This window comes from Actinia tenebrosa, unplaced genomic scaffold (genome assembly GCF_029948245.1).
Source record: "Actinia tenebrosa isolate PJP-AT-01 unplaced genomic scaffold, QUT_ActTen_1.0 PGA_scaffold11__36_contigs__length_13525064, whole genome shotgun sequence".
NCBI lineage: Eukaryota > Metazoa > Cnidaria > Anthozoa > Actiniaria > Actiniidae > Actinia > Actinia tenebrosa.
Window position 1 is genome coordinate 12,299,063 of NW_028292571.1, and position 18,555 is coordinate 12,317,617.

Genomic DNA, 18,555 nt, shown 5'->3' on the forward strand with positions numbered 1-18,555 from the left:
TAAATTCAAGTAATTTTTATTAACTTTATGTTTACAAAAGAAGGTACCTAAAAAAAACTACCGGTCACATGACTTCCACTTTTTGTAAGAATATTTTATCACGGTTTTTGTCACAGAAATCACGTGACCAACTACTTTTCTAACGAAAGATAAAAACATTTGAATAAGTTAAAACAATTATACTGCAAACATTTTCCATACTATTTTACAGCTCATTCTATACAGGAATACTCGAAAAGATATTCCTTGTCGAATATTTTTGGGGGGAAAATTTGGAATCCAATATTTAACAATTAGTGAATATCGGGGAATATTTATCGAGACGCGAGTCTTCCCGATATTCACTGAGGCTGAGGCAAATAATCGTTTTAGTATAAATACACAAGTGATTCTTTCAAAAAAAACAATAAAAAAAAAAAGGAAAAAAGGAAGATAAAAGACATTTTTTCCCGGTAAACAGCAACAAAGCGGCTGGTCGCCATTTTGGATTATCGCTGGAGGTGATTATCGTGTGATAGTGTGAGTTTCTCGACCAAACAGCGCTAGAGATTTTCAAAAGTCACCTGTGTATTTTTCCTAATATAGCGTATGCTGTATTGACTAAGACCAGTCTTTTTCGACATTCATCGACCGCGCGAGGAATAATGGAGACGTTTGATCCTGATTTAATTCATTTTTATAACTTAAATTCAATTCTTCACTGATAAGCAAAGCTTATCACTCATGTTTGCCAAATATATTTGTATTGCGAGCACTGTGAGCTTTTGCGCGACAACTACAAGCAATATATTTTTTACTCAATGCAAATTGTAAGACTTTCATAAAAATCTCTTTGTAACGTTTTCTCGTAATTGGGATTCCTGTGGTATGGAAAATTGGTCTTTCTATTATTTATAATTGGCGGTCATTTTCAGACAGGGATTTTAACAAAGAGATTTTTATGGAAAAAATATAAGAAAATTAGAAGAATTTTCTATACTAAATTAGAGATCCTAAAATGGTTTAACAAAAAACCATCAGAGCAAAAGAGCACAAGGTCAAACGAGGGTCAAACGAGGGTCAAACGAGGGTCAAACGAGGGTCAAACGAAGCATTATGGACTTCAAATAGTTAGCATTGCAATCGTTGCTTTCTAGGTTAGACATTTTAATATTAAAACTGTTAAAACTGTATCCTTTTTCACGAATTTTGTGCTTTTCGTTTAATTGTATGATGTCCATGATGCTACTTTTTCCCCCCGTGGCATTTCCTAAATCTGTTGCTTTTTTCCTCGGATGTTGCAGGTGAAACAAGAGATATAAAGGTATCGGTGGCCATGTTGGATGACATGAGCAATAAAAAGCCTCTAGTCATCCAATATGGCGGCATAATTTGATGTGAATGTCCAAAGAGTTATTGAAAATTTCCCCGAGTAATAATCTCTTTTCACTCTGATTTAAGAATAAAGATCGGAAAGATGTTGACCTCTCGATAACCGACCGCTATAAAATCGACCATTTTACATTGTACATCAATGCTATACTACTGTAGTGTGTTGACCTCAAAGGAACAACGAACCTTTTAAAGTCGACCACCATAACCGATCGCGTTTCTTAGTATGTATGAGACTAATGACAAGAGCGCATAAAATGCCCCAAAATTTTAAATTTCTAAGTAAATAGTTAAGATTATTGTTCAATTTCATTTCTGTAATTTATGTTCGTCGCATTAAAATTATTAATTACCTAAAAAGAGAAAAAAAAGTTATTAAAATAATGCATAACTGTATCACAAAGTTGTTTTCCCGCGCGAAAACAAATATATAACAAAAAGGTTCGTTTACTGAGATATCAAACATGGTGCATTGTGGTCTAACTTGAGTACGAACTTATTTAATTCATCATGCCTTATATGGTGTTGTTGCTACCCAAGCTAAACCACAATGCACCATGTTTGCTATCTCATTAACGAACCTTTTTATTATATATTTGTTTTCGCGCGGGAAGACCTCCTGCTTTAGTATCGAACGAATAAAAAAAGCTGTGTACGTGCTTGCGAAGACCAATATGTTTTAAATTTAGATTAGTCACAACGTAGCTTAATACACTCTTTCGACCACTCACAGCAAAGCGTAAAATACACCCCTTGGAAAAGGGTGTGGCCATAAAGATACCTTAGTTTATCAGTTAAAGATAACATAATAGTATCTCAAAATTACCATTCTTTTCAATGCTTCGCGAGACAACAGTCCCGAAAGGTAAATTGGGCGATATACTTCCGTCAATCAAAGAAATTTGTCCGATACCTTCATATTCTCTGATCATGATTGGTGGCAGTGTATTGTCCTATTTCATTGTGGCGACTGTTGTCTTGATAAGCGCGTAGCAGTGAAAAGAATGGTGGTTATCGTTCAAAATTTGAGTGTCATTTCTTGTTGGTAGTGCTTAGAGAAGGTTTCGTATATATGACTGTGCAAAGCTGAAGGCACTCACAAGGGTCGTGACACGGCAAGGCATATGCCAGACCAAACGCATGCATGGTTGTATAATTTACTCTCCTTCCAATCAAATACCCGGAACACGGCATAAACACAGCGTGAACACGGTCACGGCACTGTCAGACCAATCACCTTGCGCGAGAAAACAACCAGCCAATCAAAATTCTAAAAAACATCACGGTCACGGCACGGCACGCTTAAGGCACCGAGCTTTTCACAGTCATGGGAAAACTGCTTTCTTACGAGCATGCCTTTCGCTCGTTTTTTATAGGATGCATAACAGTGGTATTTCTATACTATAAACACTTACCATTATTAAGGAAAAGCCGGTTGCATCGGTTGTACGAAGTAGCTAGCTCCATCATTTCTGGTGGGAATCATACCAGCTGATCCCTGAAATAAATAATACAATTCATTATCAGAATATATTAAAAATATTCAAGTTCGTCATATGCACAATCAAAGGTGGACGTCGAAGTATGTAATATTAGATTATAACGAGGAGATTGATTGCCCAATTCACAGAGAAGTCAAAGCAGACGTAGAGATCCTGGGGGTTGAACCGTGGACCTAATGCTATGAAGGCCACGTACTAACCAACTGAACTACGCCTGCTGCTAATTAATATTAGAACAAATACCATATCCGTTAAAAAAACGTTGGTCAAAATTGCAAAAATGTGCACAAATTCACCATTTTCCATACATCGGTTCACTGGTCAAACACAAAGCGCTCAATCGAGGCGCCAAGGTACTTTCAAAAGATTATTCAATTTTGAACCTTGCAACCTCGACTAAATGCTTAACTTTGTGTTTGACCAGTGAACCGATGTGTGGAAAATGGTGAGGTAGTAAGTTCAGTAGTCCTTATCAGATCGTAGACCTACAAAACTTTGGACTTATTTGTACGATTTTGTAAGTTAACTTTTTTACGGATATATGGTATCATTCTCGTACCCAGACCCTTGTCACCAAGAAAGATGAGAAGGCTTGGGGTACGAGTATGATATGGTATGCACTATAGCTGGACTTTTCGTTACCTCGCCCATTTTTGTCTTTGCGAATTCGATTCTTATCCCTCCCTTTTCTGAATTAGGTGGGACGTACCTGGATAAACAAAACAACACAATACAATGGACGTTAAGATAAGTCAATACGAACTGAATAATATTTATATTATTCATAAACTACAGCAAAAAAGACTAAAAAGCATCAAAAATGATCTTTTTATTTGGGAATATAAAAAGTTGAAGTTAAAACTCCTTTGGGTAGAACAGGGGAGAAATGATATTGAATATAAAAGGGTTTTTATTATATGGCAAGGTATTTTCATGAACAGCTATAATAATAATGAGTCAGTTAGCGATCCATAACTTATGGTGCGGACCTCGCACTCGGTTAATAAGAGATATGTATGGAAAAAAATATTTGAGTTACAAGCTGCCCATCGCATTTTCTCCTTACTTACGGTGCGGACCTTGCACTCGGTTAATAAGAGATATGTATGGAAAAAAATATTTGGGTTACAAGCTGCCCATCGCATTTTCTCCTTACTTACGGTGCGGACCTCGCACTCGGTTAATAAGAGATATATATGGAAAAAATATGTTGGGTAACAAGCTGCCCATCGTATTTTTTCTTTACAAATATCAAGAAAAAAATATTCAATTTTAACCATTTTTGGAATCGTAGGGAAAATATTCTTCTTACCCTTGAAACGTATGCATTGCCTGAGTAGCTACTATTTCGTTCATAAACTCGACGAAACAAACTGGCGAATTTCCTTTATTGTGCATTTTTAGTTTAATAAAACCCGGAAATCTGTTTGAATAAAAAATAAAAAATAAATTATTTAAAATAGATATATAAAAAATAAATAAAAAAATAGAAACAAATGTGTACCGTTTTCTTACTTCGTGTACTAAACCAAGGAAATGATCTTAGTATACATCTTTATCTTGGGCATAAGGTTTCCTTATTTCAGACGACGTGTCATTCCCTTGAGTATTATTTCTTTGTTTAACGGTTGTGCATGAGAAGACACATGAATATGGATACAACTGAAACAAAGAATCTTATTCACAAGAGAATGACACGTGGTCTGAAATGGGAAAATATTACGCCCAAGATACACGTGACGTCATAGCCGCCATTTTGAATTTTAAAAAAAACATTTGGTCCTTGTTTTCTTTTTAAGTTTTTTTTATAGGTTACATCAACCAACATGGTGGCCATTTTGCCTATTATCTTCTCATCAGTTTTTCTTACCTTGAAAAAAAGTGAATTAATTCTGTCTCTGTGCAATTCTTCCCCAAGTTAGCGACGAACAAAGTACTACAGGGAGGGTTGGCTGCTACTATTGCGGCGGCGGCCATGTGTTGTAAAGTGTGGGCACTTGGGGTGGGGGGTAGGGGTGAATGTAGAGGAGAGGGTAGGGGGGATGGTATTGATGAGAAGGGGTGATGCTGAAACGAAATGATTAAACAACATTAATATAGGGGACGGTAAAAATTAAATGAATTTAAGCACAAATGTTTACCGCTGATCGAGACAACACAGAGGTGACAGGGAAATCAGACAATTGCTGGTTTGCAGTCATTCTCAAGAGAGTGAAATAACGAAAGACACGGCGGCCATGTTGGAGGATATAGCAAAAGTCCAACAACTACCGTTAATCATATATGTATTTGTTCTTTACCTCTCATACTCTGATTGACGGCAATGAATTGTCTGATTTTCCTGTTGCAATAGACCTATCCCGAATTCGCTTGACTGACCACGAAATTCGAAAAGCGAATTCGGGATAGGTCTTGTGACTGACGTCATGAGTTTTATCGGAAGTGATTATTGAAAGACATATATGTTTACATAGAACAAAGACCAATTGATTCATGTAATAATTTAACAATTAACCTGTCATATGAGTTAAGTAAGTGGACACACGAGCCACGTTTAGCATAGTTCAAGTTTGCAAGCAGCTAGACAAGGTATGATTTTACTTGTATTATTATTTTAGGAACTATTGTATTTTCTTTAAGATCTATCGCGATTATTGTATGATTGCATGTATGTACGATTGTCAGTAAGATTAGTTAGCGATTTATTTCTTTTGATTTATTATAGTTTTACGATTGATTTAACGACAAAGATTAAAAGAGATCAAGGGATCTAAAGTGTCTAGTCCGATCGATCCGTAAAATAGCCTAGCCATAACTGCGACAGTTACAGGTCTATTGTTTTCTCGATCAACGCTTAGAAATGGAAACAACGGTAAGATAACTGGTTGCCCAATTACAATACAGGACAGCGACCCGTCACACGGTCACGGCACCCAACGTCCAAGCTACAAATGATTTAAGGCCGATTTTTCCCCTTTTTCAATTCAACTGTCGCGCGCATCATCCTTAGGCCAAATTTTAGTTGTCACGAGCAAATTGTACGTACGTGCGCTGTTTATGGTCAATTTACACGAAACAAGTCGTGTGGACAGCTTGTTACTCAAGACCGGTTATGAGGAAAAATCGTACCGTGTAAATCGGCCTTAATCCTTACATCATCAAATTGAGACTCATAGACCCCTTGCGGCCCGTCGGAAATCAGTTCAACATAGGTCCCAATTCTCAGCTAGGAGATTAATTATTTTGTTTTGCCCTCCAAATTGAGCTGCTTTGACGTCACATGCAAGATGTCTATAGTCGAGGTCTCTAAGGCGAATTTTTAAAATATCATGTGATAAGTCACGTGTCATGTCACAACATAAAAATCCACACGACATGTAGAATAACCTATCACGTCACGCGTGACATGACACGTGACAACTTTTGCGTGACATATGTTACCCAGGCTACTCCGGTTTATTCTTTATCAGTTAAAAAAGTATAACTATATTAGGAATATTCTAATTATAGATGATCACACGTGACAGTGCAATGTCTATATAAGGTGCGTACCTGGATTTGAAGTGCAGTGGGGTGGTGGGCAAAGTTGTGCTGCGCAACTTGCTGCGCTACCGCAGCGTTCATTATGTCGTTGAAGAGTGGACTAGAGAAACAACATTAAGACCAAGAGTTACTAGAGTAGGATACCTGTGGTACGTGCCAAGAGTGGTCAGCTCGAGCGAGGAAAAAGGTGCATATTATTGGAATCTTTATTTTATCAATTTAATTTTATTAAAGGGGTACTTGGAAGTATATTAGGGGATTTTTGAAAAATCTTTAATATTGGGTTTAAGAAGCTGAAAATTTCCAGAAATAAAATCGAATGAATAAATAATTTTCAAAAATCTTCTAACATACGCCCAAGTACCCCTTTAGTTGTCATTGATTATTTTAATGTTATAACTAGACAAAGATTAAGCAGCTTTACCTCTGTATTATACTCTTTGACTCCCTATCCCCACCCTCCCCTCCCCTCCACTCTCCACACGTCATCGCTTATAATATACATTTTAGATACTTGCGTTGGGATTGAGTGAGGGGTGTGCGGAGGATAGAACAAGAGATTCGATAAGACAGCATGGATGTAGAACGCATGATGCAGCCCAAGGGCAATATAACTTGGAATTCCTACTTTCCCCCTCTCCTCTCTTGTTGCAGTCTCTCTTACTTCTTATCACATACATATAATTGTTTAATATATCTATTGACAACGTGTGTCTAGACCACAGGGATCCCAACTAAAGCTAAAGGTACTCACTCACCCCTGGTAAGGAAGATTTGGCTCCTGCACGGGAAAAAAACTGGTACCAAAATAATCTGGCGTCACTAAAAAGTTGAAAATAATGAGGGAGAAAATAAGGTAAATGAAAAACATAGCAAAATTGGAATAAAGTAAAAAAAAAAAAAATTACACGTAAAACAAAGGAATAAAACTAGCGTCAATGGCATTTGCTAAAGAAGCAGAAAACAGGGCGGCCATACAAAAAATATAATATTAGTATAGCAGGTCGGACAGACAGACAGACAGACAGACAGACAGACAGACAGACAGATGGACAGACAGACAGACAGACAGACAGACAAACAGACCGACAGACAGACAGACAGACAGACAGACAGACAGAGCGACACATGCACACTGTAATACTTACTGACTGGTTCTTTGTGTGGGGTGTACGGCATCCCGGATGTCAAGACAGAATTCCTGTTTGCTGGTTTGTTGACTTTGGTGTTGGACTTAGCAAATTCTAGTCTGAGGGTCTGGGACACGTCCGGATCAAACCGAACACCCTGGGGGGAAATGAAAAAACAAGTAGATTAGCCACACATTTCAAAGAGATATATTGTTCATTGCTCAGTGCTTCAAATGAATGAATCCCATGAATCTCAATAGACAAAGACTACCCATCGTGTGCTATCAAGCATCAGGATCAAGCATAGAGTATTTTATGGCCCGGTGTCAATTAGCTGAATGAATCTCATTACCAGCCTACAATGACAGGCAAACACTGCCCGTCATGTGCTATCAACCAAAGAGTATTTTATTGCACGGTGTCAATTAGTCTCCCTCGCATCCGTTTTTAGTGTCGGTCGTCACGCGTGTATCAACCTTCAATAAAAGACAAACACTGACAGCCATGTGCTTGATAGCCAGCGTAGGGAACAAAACAAGGAGTGGAAAAATTTTTTTAATGTATCTAATTGACTGTCAGTGCTATCTTCTCGAAAGAACACACGTAGCCAAATCATACCTGTAGTTCTTCTTTAGCCTCTTCAGCGTCAGTTTTTTCTTCGAAGGTTACAAATGCTACCGGCTATGGAAACAAAGATGAATATGATGATTAACAGTGTTGGCACATTCTTAATGCTATTCCCCATCGACCCGACCTTCTGCGCGATTTGCAAAGCCGAGATTTATAATGTATATAGCTAATTATTAATTCGTCATTTTGGAAATTCTCAAGTCTATAATATCCAGCTGATATTAAATAGTAACGTAGAAATAACGTCACTGCAAAACTGTTGTGTCATGAAGCCTGCAAAATTGACCAGCGAAAATAGAATAAAAACCAGGAAAACACGCGGGATGTTGGGAGAACACGAGAGGAGCGTAGGAAACCACGACGCGTAGCGGAGTGGTTTCCAGCTTCTCGAGTGTTCTCCTAATATCCCAAGTGTTTTGATCAGAGTATCAAACACAGAAAACTGTTTTTGATTTGTTTTATAAAATAACAAACGCGCGAAAAGATCGAAAAAAAGCAAAGTGTAAGTAAATTCTCTCTACGTGCCGTCTTATTCAAACTGACCAATGAGCGCGCGCGATAGATTAAAAATGACGATAGCGTGTTTTGATACTCCCATCAAACATGGTTTTCGACCAATCTTAGCGCGCGTAGTATCCCAATTATTTTATAAATAAATCTCATGAATTGTGGTTTCACTATTATCAAGCATGTATTAGCAGCGTTTTCTTTTTCTTTTTTCTTTTTTTTTATTTTTATTTTTATTTTTTTTTTCATTTGATGACCTGGAATCGAAATCCGTGATTTCAAAACATATCAGTTTTGCAAATTTTCATATCAGCTGGATGATATATTCTAAATAACTAGAATAAAGCTTGGATAGTACCTGCGTTCCTCGAGATCAGCGTACTAGTTAACTGACCAGTAGGAGCACGGGCTCTAAAGGCGAGGTTTGTATGCAAATGGCACCTTTATCACACGGCGGCCATGTTTATTCTCATGAGAATAAAAACCTTTGTTTCCCCAGCATAAATTCATTCTCAAGCGCTTGAATTTGAGGCTACGCGTGGTGGAATCTATTGCTCAATTCAACATGGCTGCCGCATGAAAAAGGTCCATATTTTTAAAGTAAATATGATTTTGAATACACGATGCAAACGCGGACTTGAGAAGAAGCTTTCCCATTAAAAGTATTTTATCCTCAGTTAATTTTATATTAAGAGAGATTATATAGCCTAAAAGTCAGAGAAGTATAGTCTTATTTACTGTATTCTTCTCCATGCCAGGGAATAGTGGTATTTCAGCGACTGGGTTTCCTGTGTTTACCAAAAGGAAGTAGCGTAGCCTCAATCGAACCAGCCCCTCCTTCGGTTAATGCACGACACAGGCAATCCAATCGCTGAATACTTCTATTCCCTGTAGAAGAAGGTCGTACGTTATTAGGTAACTTAGCTTACGTATGTATACTTACAGAAGTTTTGCCCTGCAGAAGATTTCAGGGGAAAATGAAAGAAAATATTAATGAGAATTATTTTAAAATTAAAAGAAGGCTATCTACAAGGTAGACAGACGTTTTTAAAGATTGATTAAAGTAGATTATAAAGATGAGCGAAATTGTCGTAATAGGTCTGACTCTTATCTATAGTCATGAGAACAAAACTGAAGCTTAAAAATGAAAACTTAGAAGAAGCCCTTATGGTGCCCATGACCATGCTCTAGGGTCCACTGTCTGTTCCCCATCAGATGAGAGTTTTAGCTCGTTATTAACTTTCGATATCTCAAAGTATCCCATATCTCAATGCCCCCTCAGTCACCCACACCGGCCCTCCCCACACCTCCCTCCCCACCCCACCCATCACCCACCCCTCCCACCTCAACCACCCCACCCAGCTCACCCCACCCCACCGAGCTCACCCCCACCCTTCCCACCTCACCTCACCTCACCCCACCCATCACCCCCCCCCCCACTACACCCCCTCCCTCCCACCTCACCTTACCCCACCCATCACCCCACCACCATCACTATCAAGTGTACAATAAAATGTAAAATATTGAAACTTATGGTTTCTGGGTAGCAGTATTTCCTTATTCCCAGTCTCCTCACTCATCACACCACAGGACTCCCATTGACATTTTTGCGCCTGTGTAATTGAGTTTGAGGTTACCTGTTTATCTGTGAGTTTTAATAGTGATCCTTCGTAGCCCTAAAACCAAAGTTAACGAAAGATTTATCAATGGATTATTTTGTTATATTTCACCCACCCCCCCCCCCCCCTTAATTGGAATGATTGAAACCAGCAATATTAAATGAGTAGTTTGACTATTTGTAAAAATTAAAGTGGAACTCGAAAACGTGTGGTAAGCATCAAAATCAATAGACCCTTTTTTGAATTCGTAAAATACCGCGTGTGCTCCTTGAGTACAGACTTATTTACTCAGGGTTAGCCTCAAAAGATATTCACAAAAGAAGGCAATGTTAAAGTAAAGAATGCACAAATACAACAGTACAAACAATTTGAAATTCCACGGACCTTAACTGGAGCACACGAATATTATATTTTACACAAACTCTCGGAGGCCAAGCCTAATCAACAGAGAACTACTTGAGACTGGATTATGGCTTTGAAATGGCCTATTTCACTATGACGTCACTGCGTGTTTATGTGGGGGATAGAATCGCCAAATCCAATAGAAAATCAAACAAAATTTGCTCCTAGCGAAATAGTTTAATCTAAAATGGCCTGGTTTTCAGATATAATATGTGTTAATATGCATTAAAAACTATTCTGAGCGTTTGCTGGCTATTCTCTTTCTCTTCGTGGATTGATACGGTTTTTAGAACAATTTTCAGTGAATTGCGTTGATTTTACCCCGTCCGACGACCATGATCCTTTGCGTTTAATCAATAGATTGTTTTGATGTGACGTCATAGTGAATTAGGACAATCAGGCAGAACAAGCAAATATGGCTACAAACGGTATCTGTAGTATTAAAGCTGCCTCCCTAATTTTATCATTACCATAACCAATATCAATAGTGCGGCAGATGGGAAAACATATTCACATACACTGTAATGGCATGAGTCTCTTTCAAAGTACTTCGAAACTAAAAAACGTTTTTTTAACTGTTCCGCGACTTTCGACTGAATGACTTCCGTAAAACGCAAAAATGCTCAAATTTCATAATCAACGACTTCCATTTTCATTTTCGTTTTCATTTTCATTTTTCCTCTTGTATTCTTTTTCCGTGTTTACTTTTTTTTACTTTACTTTTTTTATTTTTTAAGAATCTTATATATACATTGAATATAGGTTACCGATTCAATTTTCCTCGATCCTAAACACTCGAATTAATGCAACTAAATTCAATGTTTCATTTTTTTCTGATTCTAACTTTAAGTGTGCAGATATATATGCAAACACCGATATGTATTTTGATTATTTCATTTGTTTTTACACGTTAATTATGGTAACGTTTAAATCCAAAACTAGAGTATAGATTAAATGTAACTGAATTATTAAGACCTCGCCATTTGAATGGAGTTTCTCTGACTGCGAGTTCGCCAAGACTCTATAGCATTGGGACAAATAATTAAACAATGAACTATAGCTACACAACTATTATCATTGATGTGTCATTCCACCTGCTATCGAACTGACAGCTAGAAATTGCTGTGCTTCTCAGAAAATACCCTTGAAACGACTACAAAGAACTAATTATATCTTAAAATCAGCATTGTCTTAGGCAACGTTTTCAGTAATAAATGTTTTTTTCGTGAGAAATTAAGGCTGTCCACGCCAAGTCACATTGCCATCCACGGACAAATTAGAATGATAAGAAATACGAGAATTAATTCCGATAGATACTTCTTAATTATGGAGATTGCTTTTCTCCTGAAGTAGATATAAAGCGAGCTGTTGTCTTACAAAAGGAGGCGAGCCAACCTTTATAGAGATACGTAGATATCGGCACAACTTCAAATCGACAGATTCAGAAATTATGCATTACTTAATCTTCGAACTTCTCCTTCTCTCTCTCTTCTTTTCTTTTCTTTTTCTTTTTCTTTTAGTTCATCAAAATCGAAACAGTTTACGAAATCTATTTATTTTTCCTTTTTATGTCCTTCGTTCCAAAAGAGAAACATATAAAAACAAATCCTATACTTGACTAATCTTTCAATATCGCATAAACTTTAAGCATATTCATTGTGCTTTGAGAAAGCTTAACAGGTCGGACTCCACCGCCGTTTCCTGCAAACGTTCGCTCGAAAAATATTGCTAATTCATCAATAAGAATGCGTTTACCCCTTATCTTCCGGTAAGCAGTTTTTGGTGGCGTATAGGTTGCGGAGTCAATTTTTTGGTTTTCTCCCAGTCTAGCAAGTTGTAATTCAAGAAGTCGAATTTAATGTTTATTTTGTTCGTTTTTCAATATTTACCGTTATTTATGCTTTTGTTATTTATTTTGTTATCCAAGTACCTGATAAGATAACTCTTTTATCGTAACCATTTTTATCCAGACAATTTGTAAAAGTTTGACGATGTTTTAACTAAACTCATAACGGAATTGTAATAAGATGAGGCTACAGATCATCTATCTTGATATGTCCTCGCAAATTCTCAGTCTGTTGGAAGATACACTTGACTAAATTATGTACATAGTTGGAAAAGATTAGCCTTTGAAGTGAAAGACAAACCAAATCCACACACCAGCAGTTTTAAATAAAAATAAAAAATAAAAATTACTAGCTATGAAACGAATGTCCAATGTCAGTTATATAGAAAAGGAATTGTGTCAATGATAAAAAATTTCGAGCTTCAAAACTTTTCACTCCGTGGGCGTTGTTCGTGTTTATGTTTACTTCACATTTTTTGATCTTAAAAGGAGTGACTGACCACATCTATGTATTTCAAAAACAGCACGGAACCTGTTGTCAAGTCCGAAACTTCAAAGAATTTTCTTTCAGAACCTCGTCAGAACATTGCCTTCACGTAGGTAAAGTCAAAACATGCCATATCGAGTTATTGAAAAGAACGTAATAGAAAGTTTTCGAATGACTGGTTTTCGTGTGTTTAGTAGGTAATTACGAGAAAATTGTGCAAAATTTGCAACTAATTTCGACAATGATGATAACGTAGCTTAAAAGATTCAAATTCATGCTTTTAACACTGGATTTGAGCGTCAGTAAAACTAATCTCTGGAGCTGTTTTTATGCCACTAATATAACTAAATCCTGTACACTAAGTTCACACTTTATATTGGATTAGGAAAAGATTATTTTTGGAGCGTAAGTGGAGCAGGAAGATGTTGCTATGCATCGTTTAACACTTTGCACAAACAACAGCTTAGTTATGTTATTTCTTTGTTCTAAACAACGTCACAAAGCTGCAGCACTTTCAAATATTCCAAAATCTTTTCATGCCGGATATTCGACACAAAATTATCCTCATTCGGGATAGACAACTTTGAATTTATTCGGAAAATTTGAGTTCCACACTAATTTTCCTTTGCTATTTTGAATCATAAAACTTAGCAAAGAAGCTTTTTATTTTTAGAGTCACCTGTGATCATAATTTACAAAAACAATTAATGGATTTTTGGTTTTTAATATTTGTATTTTAACTTCCAAATACGATAGCAAAGTTGGGAAAAATCTTTGGAAAAGTGAAAACAATTTTCTATGAATGTAGGTATTAAAGTTCGCCCCAAGAAGCATTAAAAACTTCAAAGAAATTGTATTCCTGCATGTCTTGGGTATATTCATGGTTTTTTCAATTGTGTTTTCCTATTGTTTGAGTGTTTTTGCATGAATCATTTTTTTTGGTTGAACACTGATATTTTCAATAGACCGCTGTAGTGGTTTTTTACTTGCTCGAACATATAAAACGCCAAGAGCTTGTCACACTTGTAGTCATTGAAGTTCAAGAGCTCTATCATTCCACTGTCACAGGAAATACTTAACACTACATTCCCGAAAGGAAAGCACGAAAATAATATCAAGTGAAAATCCGTTTAATGGAATTCGAAATTCAATGAAAATTAGCTGTTGACAGCATTAACGATTTAGGAACTCAATTCTATCGACAAGACGAAAAATTTATATAAAATTCCAATTAAAGTCTAACAGTCCGTGAAGGGAAAACCAATCATGTGTTGATACCGGCATTTTAAGCTCGAGAGAGCTATATATCATTTCGGCTTCGAGGAAACCGGGTTTTTTCCGAATTCCGATTTTTATGCAAACATTAACATTTGCTTAATTGTAGTGTAAGCGTTAAAGCCAGACTTTTTGTTGTGATGTTTGCATTAATAATGACTTTAACAGTTTAGCAATCTTGCTTCCTACAATAATAACGCGACCTTATATTACCTTTCAGTAATTTTTTTTTTTTTTGATATAAAAATTAAAAGCAGGAGTATTCGAGCTTCTAAGCGCACCTATTCCTCGTATTTTTTTAAATATTTTAAAGCCTCCTGTCTCAAAGACAAACTCGTTAATGTAGACTACATTTAAAACGAGAAAATTAACTGTTTAAGTATTCTGAAATATTCATGAAAATTTATCCGTTGATGTACTCTAAGCCAAGAAGTAAACGATTTGACCTTGCAATATAATATCTGGATAGCATCGAAAGCTATCTTTAGATCACTTACAAATCATTTAACACGTAAAATCGAGAAGATGAGTACGAAGATAAAGAGCTTGAACTTCAGTTCTTACTAATTCATAAAATTTTAATGGCCCATCGAACGAGCTTTCCAATGAAGTCGGAATTTCAAGGACCAGTAAGCTAGCTATAATATTGACATATTATACTCGATAGATGTACCTTATATCCACGGAAAAGTAGATAAACTTCGCGAGGTTTTACATCGGGAGGCAAGCCACTGACAAATAGGGTCCGAACCTAGAAAATATTAATATAAAATGTAAACATTGACCGCACAAGGGCGTGAGAGGTAAGCTATAATTGTCTAGAAAATTTCTTTAAATGCTTAAAGTGCTTAAAATTTACCAACCTCTTCCTCTTGGGTAGTTTTGGTGTCCATGGCTATAGAATGGTTACCGTTTTCCTGCATTTATAAGTTAGCTTTAAGTTAAGGGTGAATTATTAGTGTTCGTGCTAAGGCGAGTGCTGACGGTGTCTAGTGCAGTTAGTAGAGTTCCGCGAACTTCATACGAACATTCTAAAACATTGGGCTTCGTTTATTCTCAACAGCTGCGAATAGACGAACAGGTAATGCGTGACGTAATTGACTAATTCCTCCCGAGTGACATTCCATTGCTTGCACCCCCGACGGGGCACTGTCGTTGCTATGGTTTCCGACTTCAAAAAACAGCGGGGGTCTGGGAACTAATTGTAAAAATACTCCAAAACGAGGCTCCCTTTTCCCACTTCAATTTTTTTCTTCCCTAAAACAAAAATTCAAACGCTTTTTAAACCATCGCTAGAATTCGACAGAAAATGAGTAATGTTTTAAGGCACAAAAAGGCTTAAAATGGCAGACGTGCAGAAGTTTTTTCAAGTGTTCGCCACACGCCAGGGAACTCAATTAAAGAATTCCAAGCCATCACGCAAACGTCATGACCTTGGATAAAAAATTGCTAAAGAGTCAAATACTTCTCATTAGAGTCTAAAAAATCGTACTTCGTACAAAATGAAATTCAACAGTTTATTGATTTCAGAAAAAATATATGGCGACAAAATTATATCGAGGCTTCAACAAAAAAAAAAAAAATTAATTTTGATTTTTGTATCTCCGCGTAGGATTGTGATCGAACTTTGATAAGAGAATTAATTAAAAACGAAGAGTAAATATTTATTAGCAAAACAGGAAATGATTTTTGCTTATTATGGAAAACTTTCACACGGAAATGCAAATAAATAAATAAAAATATAGATATATAGATATAGATATGTTATTGAAAGTCATGGACTAGATTTTTATTTTAAATGTCGAATAAAATTTATTGAGTTAATTTGTTTTCTTTTATAATTTTTGCGAAAGAGATACCGCTTTTCTAGAACCTTCTCTCACTGGTCAAGTTCAGCCAAGTATTTAGAACTACGTCAAATTTTGAACCGACGTCAAACTTTGAATGCTAAACAAACAGATAAGCTTTGATTTTAAACTGATATCAACTATAAAGAAAATTATTTTATTTGTGCTAGTTTAGTGAATGGTACGATAATTTTTAAACCAGAAATCGCTCCAAAGTTTATGAATTACAAACTCCGAAGAATGAATAAATTAATAAATATAATATTGGTCTCTGTGAAAAAAATTGTCGCTATTTATACACAGCTGAACCGTGAAGAATGTAGACCATGTACGTAAACTATCGACAAATTTTGCATGAAAATAAATAATAAATTGAAAATTATTGAATGTTTCTATTTGCATATGGAATTCAGTCAGAAGTCAATTTTAGCTATTTGGTGCATTAATATTCAAGTTTTAAATAGTTTCTTTTAATATTTCATTGAAGAAGTTTCGTTAAAAAAATTAATTGATCGGGGATTTTTTCAAGCGTGAGGACTTGTCAGAACATGCAGAAAAAAATAATCCTAAATGTTACAATGAACTAGCTGATTTTTTTTTTTTTTTTTTTTTTTTTTTTTGAATACGTTCATTGCACAAGGCTTTCGTCTTTCTTTTTCACGACAAAAAAAACATGGTTGGTAGGCATTATTTTTTATGTTTGTTTTTAGGCGAAAAACGACAAAAGCTCACTCCCTCCCTCCCCTCCCTCCGAATTTGCATTGTGTCTGTTTCGTCATGTTTCTATTTAGTATTTTTACACAGTGTATATATTAAATCCGGCGAGCTCAATGATCACAAATTACGTCATGTGTTTTAGTATATACCAACTTGCCAACCTCCTAAGAACGCGTGCTCTGATTGGTTAAGATACCCTGAATATTCTACCATATTCACAATCAAATCCAAAACTCGGAATAATGCAAAATAAAAATACTAAAACAATTATTCGCCTTAGGCTCAGCGATGATATTGGGGGAATACGCTCGAAGACTTGCGTCTCGGTAAATATTTTCCGATATTCAACAAATTTAATTAGCAATTAGTCCTAAAGCCAGAATGGGCTATTTTGCTCATAGGCCATGAGGGCGAGAAGACTACTTGTTTTAGTCAATTTGTATGCAAACAAGCTTTCAATTCAAAATATCTTATAGCCTAGTAGTAGCTTGGCCCAAAATAGGGACCCGATTTTATGAATAGCGCAGCGCAACCGTGACGTCATAAAAACGAAGACAAAGGCGAAATTCGGACAAACAAACTTACAAGTTTACTTTCAGCAGATGATTTTCACAGCCGATCGCAGGTGATCTTAGTTTACATGGGTTATTATCGTAACTTTAAGTAAATGTAATAAAATCGGTTCGTATAATACTCGTAGCGGTTAAACAGAATTTTTTAGAATCAGTGCGCTGCGCTAGGTGGTGGATACCGGTACATACTCCCTCCCCCCTCAGATACCTGTTCAAATGCTCGATGCTGGGGGTCTGTAGTGGCAGTTTCTATACACAAATATTTTTTTTTAGCATACATGCAGACAGACAGTCTATTCATTTCTGTGATTTGGCTTTTAGTTTTGGATATATTTTGAGACAAAATCTAAGATTTCACTTCCAGAGGTGGTGGGTACCAGGTAACACCACCCCTCCCCCCTAAATTGGGTACCGTGAGAGGACAATTAGTTTGTCCTCATCCCTTATCCAATCAGAACGCAGCATTGATTATAGAGCACTAGTTGGATTTAATGAAAATATATATATCTCTATTCAGGTTTTGTTAATCATTGATGTCCACTTTAAATTAACTTTGAAGACAGAACTTGAACTGCCACCCTTCAATCTTTTTCTTTATTTCATTGTCATACTTGGGTTTTTGATAGATAAAAAGGGGATATATAACTCCATTTCAGTGAGAAAGCTTTCTAAAACTAAATAACCAACAGCTAGGATCAATCAACACTTTTTTCCTTTTCGCATTTGATTCCACAAGGTGAGAAATAAAACAGATCAGAAAAAAGATAAGGGCAAACAACGTTCTTGACTCACTTGGCCGACGACGTTCTTGGTCTTTAATCTCATTAAATGATTACCATGGCAACAGCAACTATCACTCGCAAGTAGCCTGGGAACGATCATCAGGTCGAGGCTCCTGGTTACCTTGACGAACACAATCTGAAAAAACATAAGAAATTACACTCAAAATTAACCTCAAAAATACTCATTTTTAGCTGGTTTTTCCACCATTTATAGCAACCATAACTTAAGATATACATCTAAGGAGGTTTCTGGACAATCAAAGTGGAAATTGAAGCATTTTCTGGTATAAAGATGGTAAGTAAAAGTCAAAAGGTTTCGAGTTGG

The 18,555-nt window shown here is 36.3% G+C and overlaps 2 protein-coding genes across 4 annotated transcripts in view; one reads left to right on the plus strand and one right to left on the minus strand.

Annotated features, from left to right (window-relative positions):
• Nucleotides 1–15,393, minus strand: LOC116302903 (uncharacterized). Of its 2 annotated transcripts, XM_031712311.2 has the most exons (13): nt 15,176–15,393; nt 14,986–15,063; nt 10,321–10,359; nt 9,627–9,638; nt 8,165–8,227; nt 7,565–7,703; nt 7,175–7,238; nt 6,426–6,516; nt 4,744–4,940; nt 4,186–4,296; nt 3,516–3,582; nt 2,787–2,869; nt 1–1,724 (listed from the first exon to the last, which is right to left on the minus strand). In XM_031712311.2, exons 1-12 carry the CDS (start codon nt 15,233–15,235, stop codon nt 2,792–2,794), a joined length of 999 nt encoding a protein of 332 aa, XP_031568171.1. In that variant the 5' UTR covers nt 15,236–15,393; the 3' UTR covers nt 1–1,724; nt 2,787–2,791. The 2 variants fall into 2 exon arrangements, with proteins under 2 accessions (XP_031568171.1, XP_031568172.1); XM_031712312.2 differs by lacking the exon at nt 9,627–9,638.
• Nucleotides 14,997–18,555, plus strand: part of LOC116302913 (meiosis-specific nuclear structural protein 1) — a 14,049-nt gene continuing 10,490 nt past the window's right edge. The window contains exon 1 of one of the 2 annotated variants that reach the window (XM_089027321.1): nt 14,997–15,115. Coding sequence is in view for 1 of the 2 variants with exons in the window: in XM_031712323.2 (XP_031568183.1) it covers nt 18,523–18,525 (3 nt within the window). In the remaining variant the exon portion in view is untranslated. Of the gene's footprint in view, nt 15,116–18,338; nt 18,526–18,555 lie in introns of those variants that run through there. The other variant, XM_031712323.2, reaches the window with a different exon arrangement.

Coding starts and splice junctions, on each gene's coding strand:
- LOC116302903 (XM_031712311.2), bottom strand. CDS start 15,235: ATGCAGGAAAACGGTAACCATTCTATAGCCATGGACACCAAAACTACC. Junction 3,583..4,185: donor GCAATGCATACGTTTCAAGG/GTAAGAAGAATA, acceptor TTGTTTATCCAG/GTACGTCCCACCTAATTCAG. Junction 2,870..3,515: donor CAAAGACAAAAATGGGCGAG/GTAACGAAAAGT, acceptor TATTTATTTCAG/GGATCAGCTGGTATGATTCC.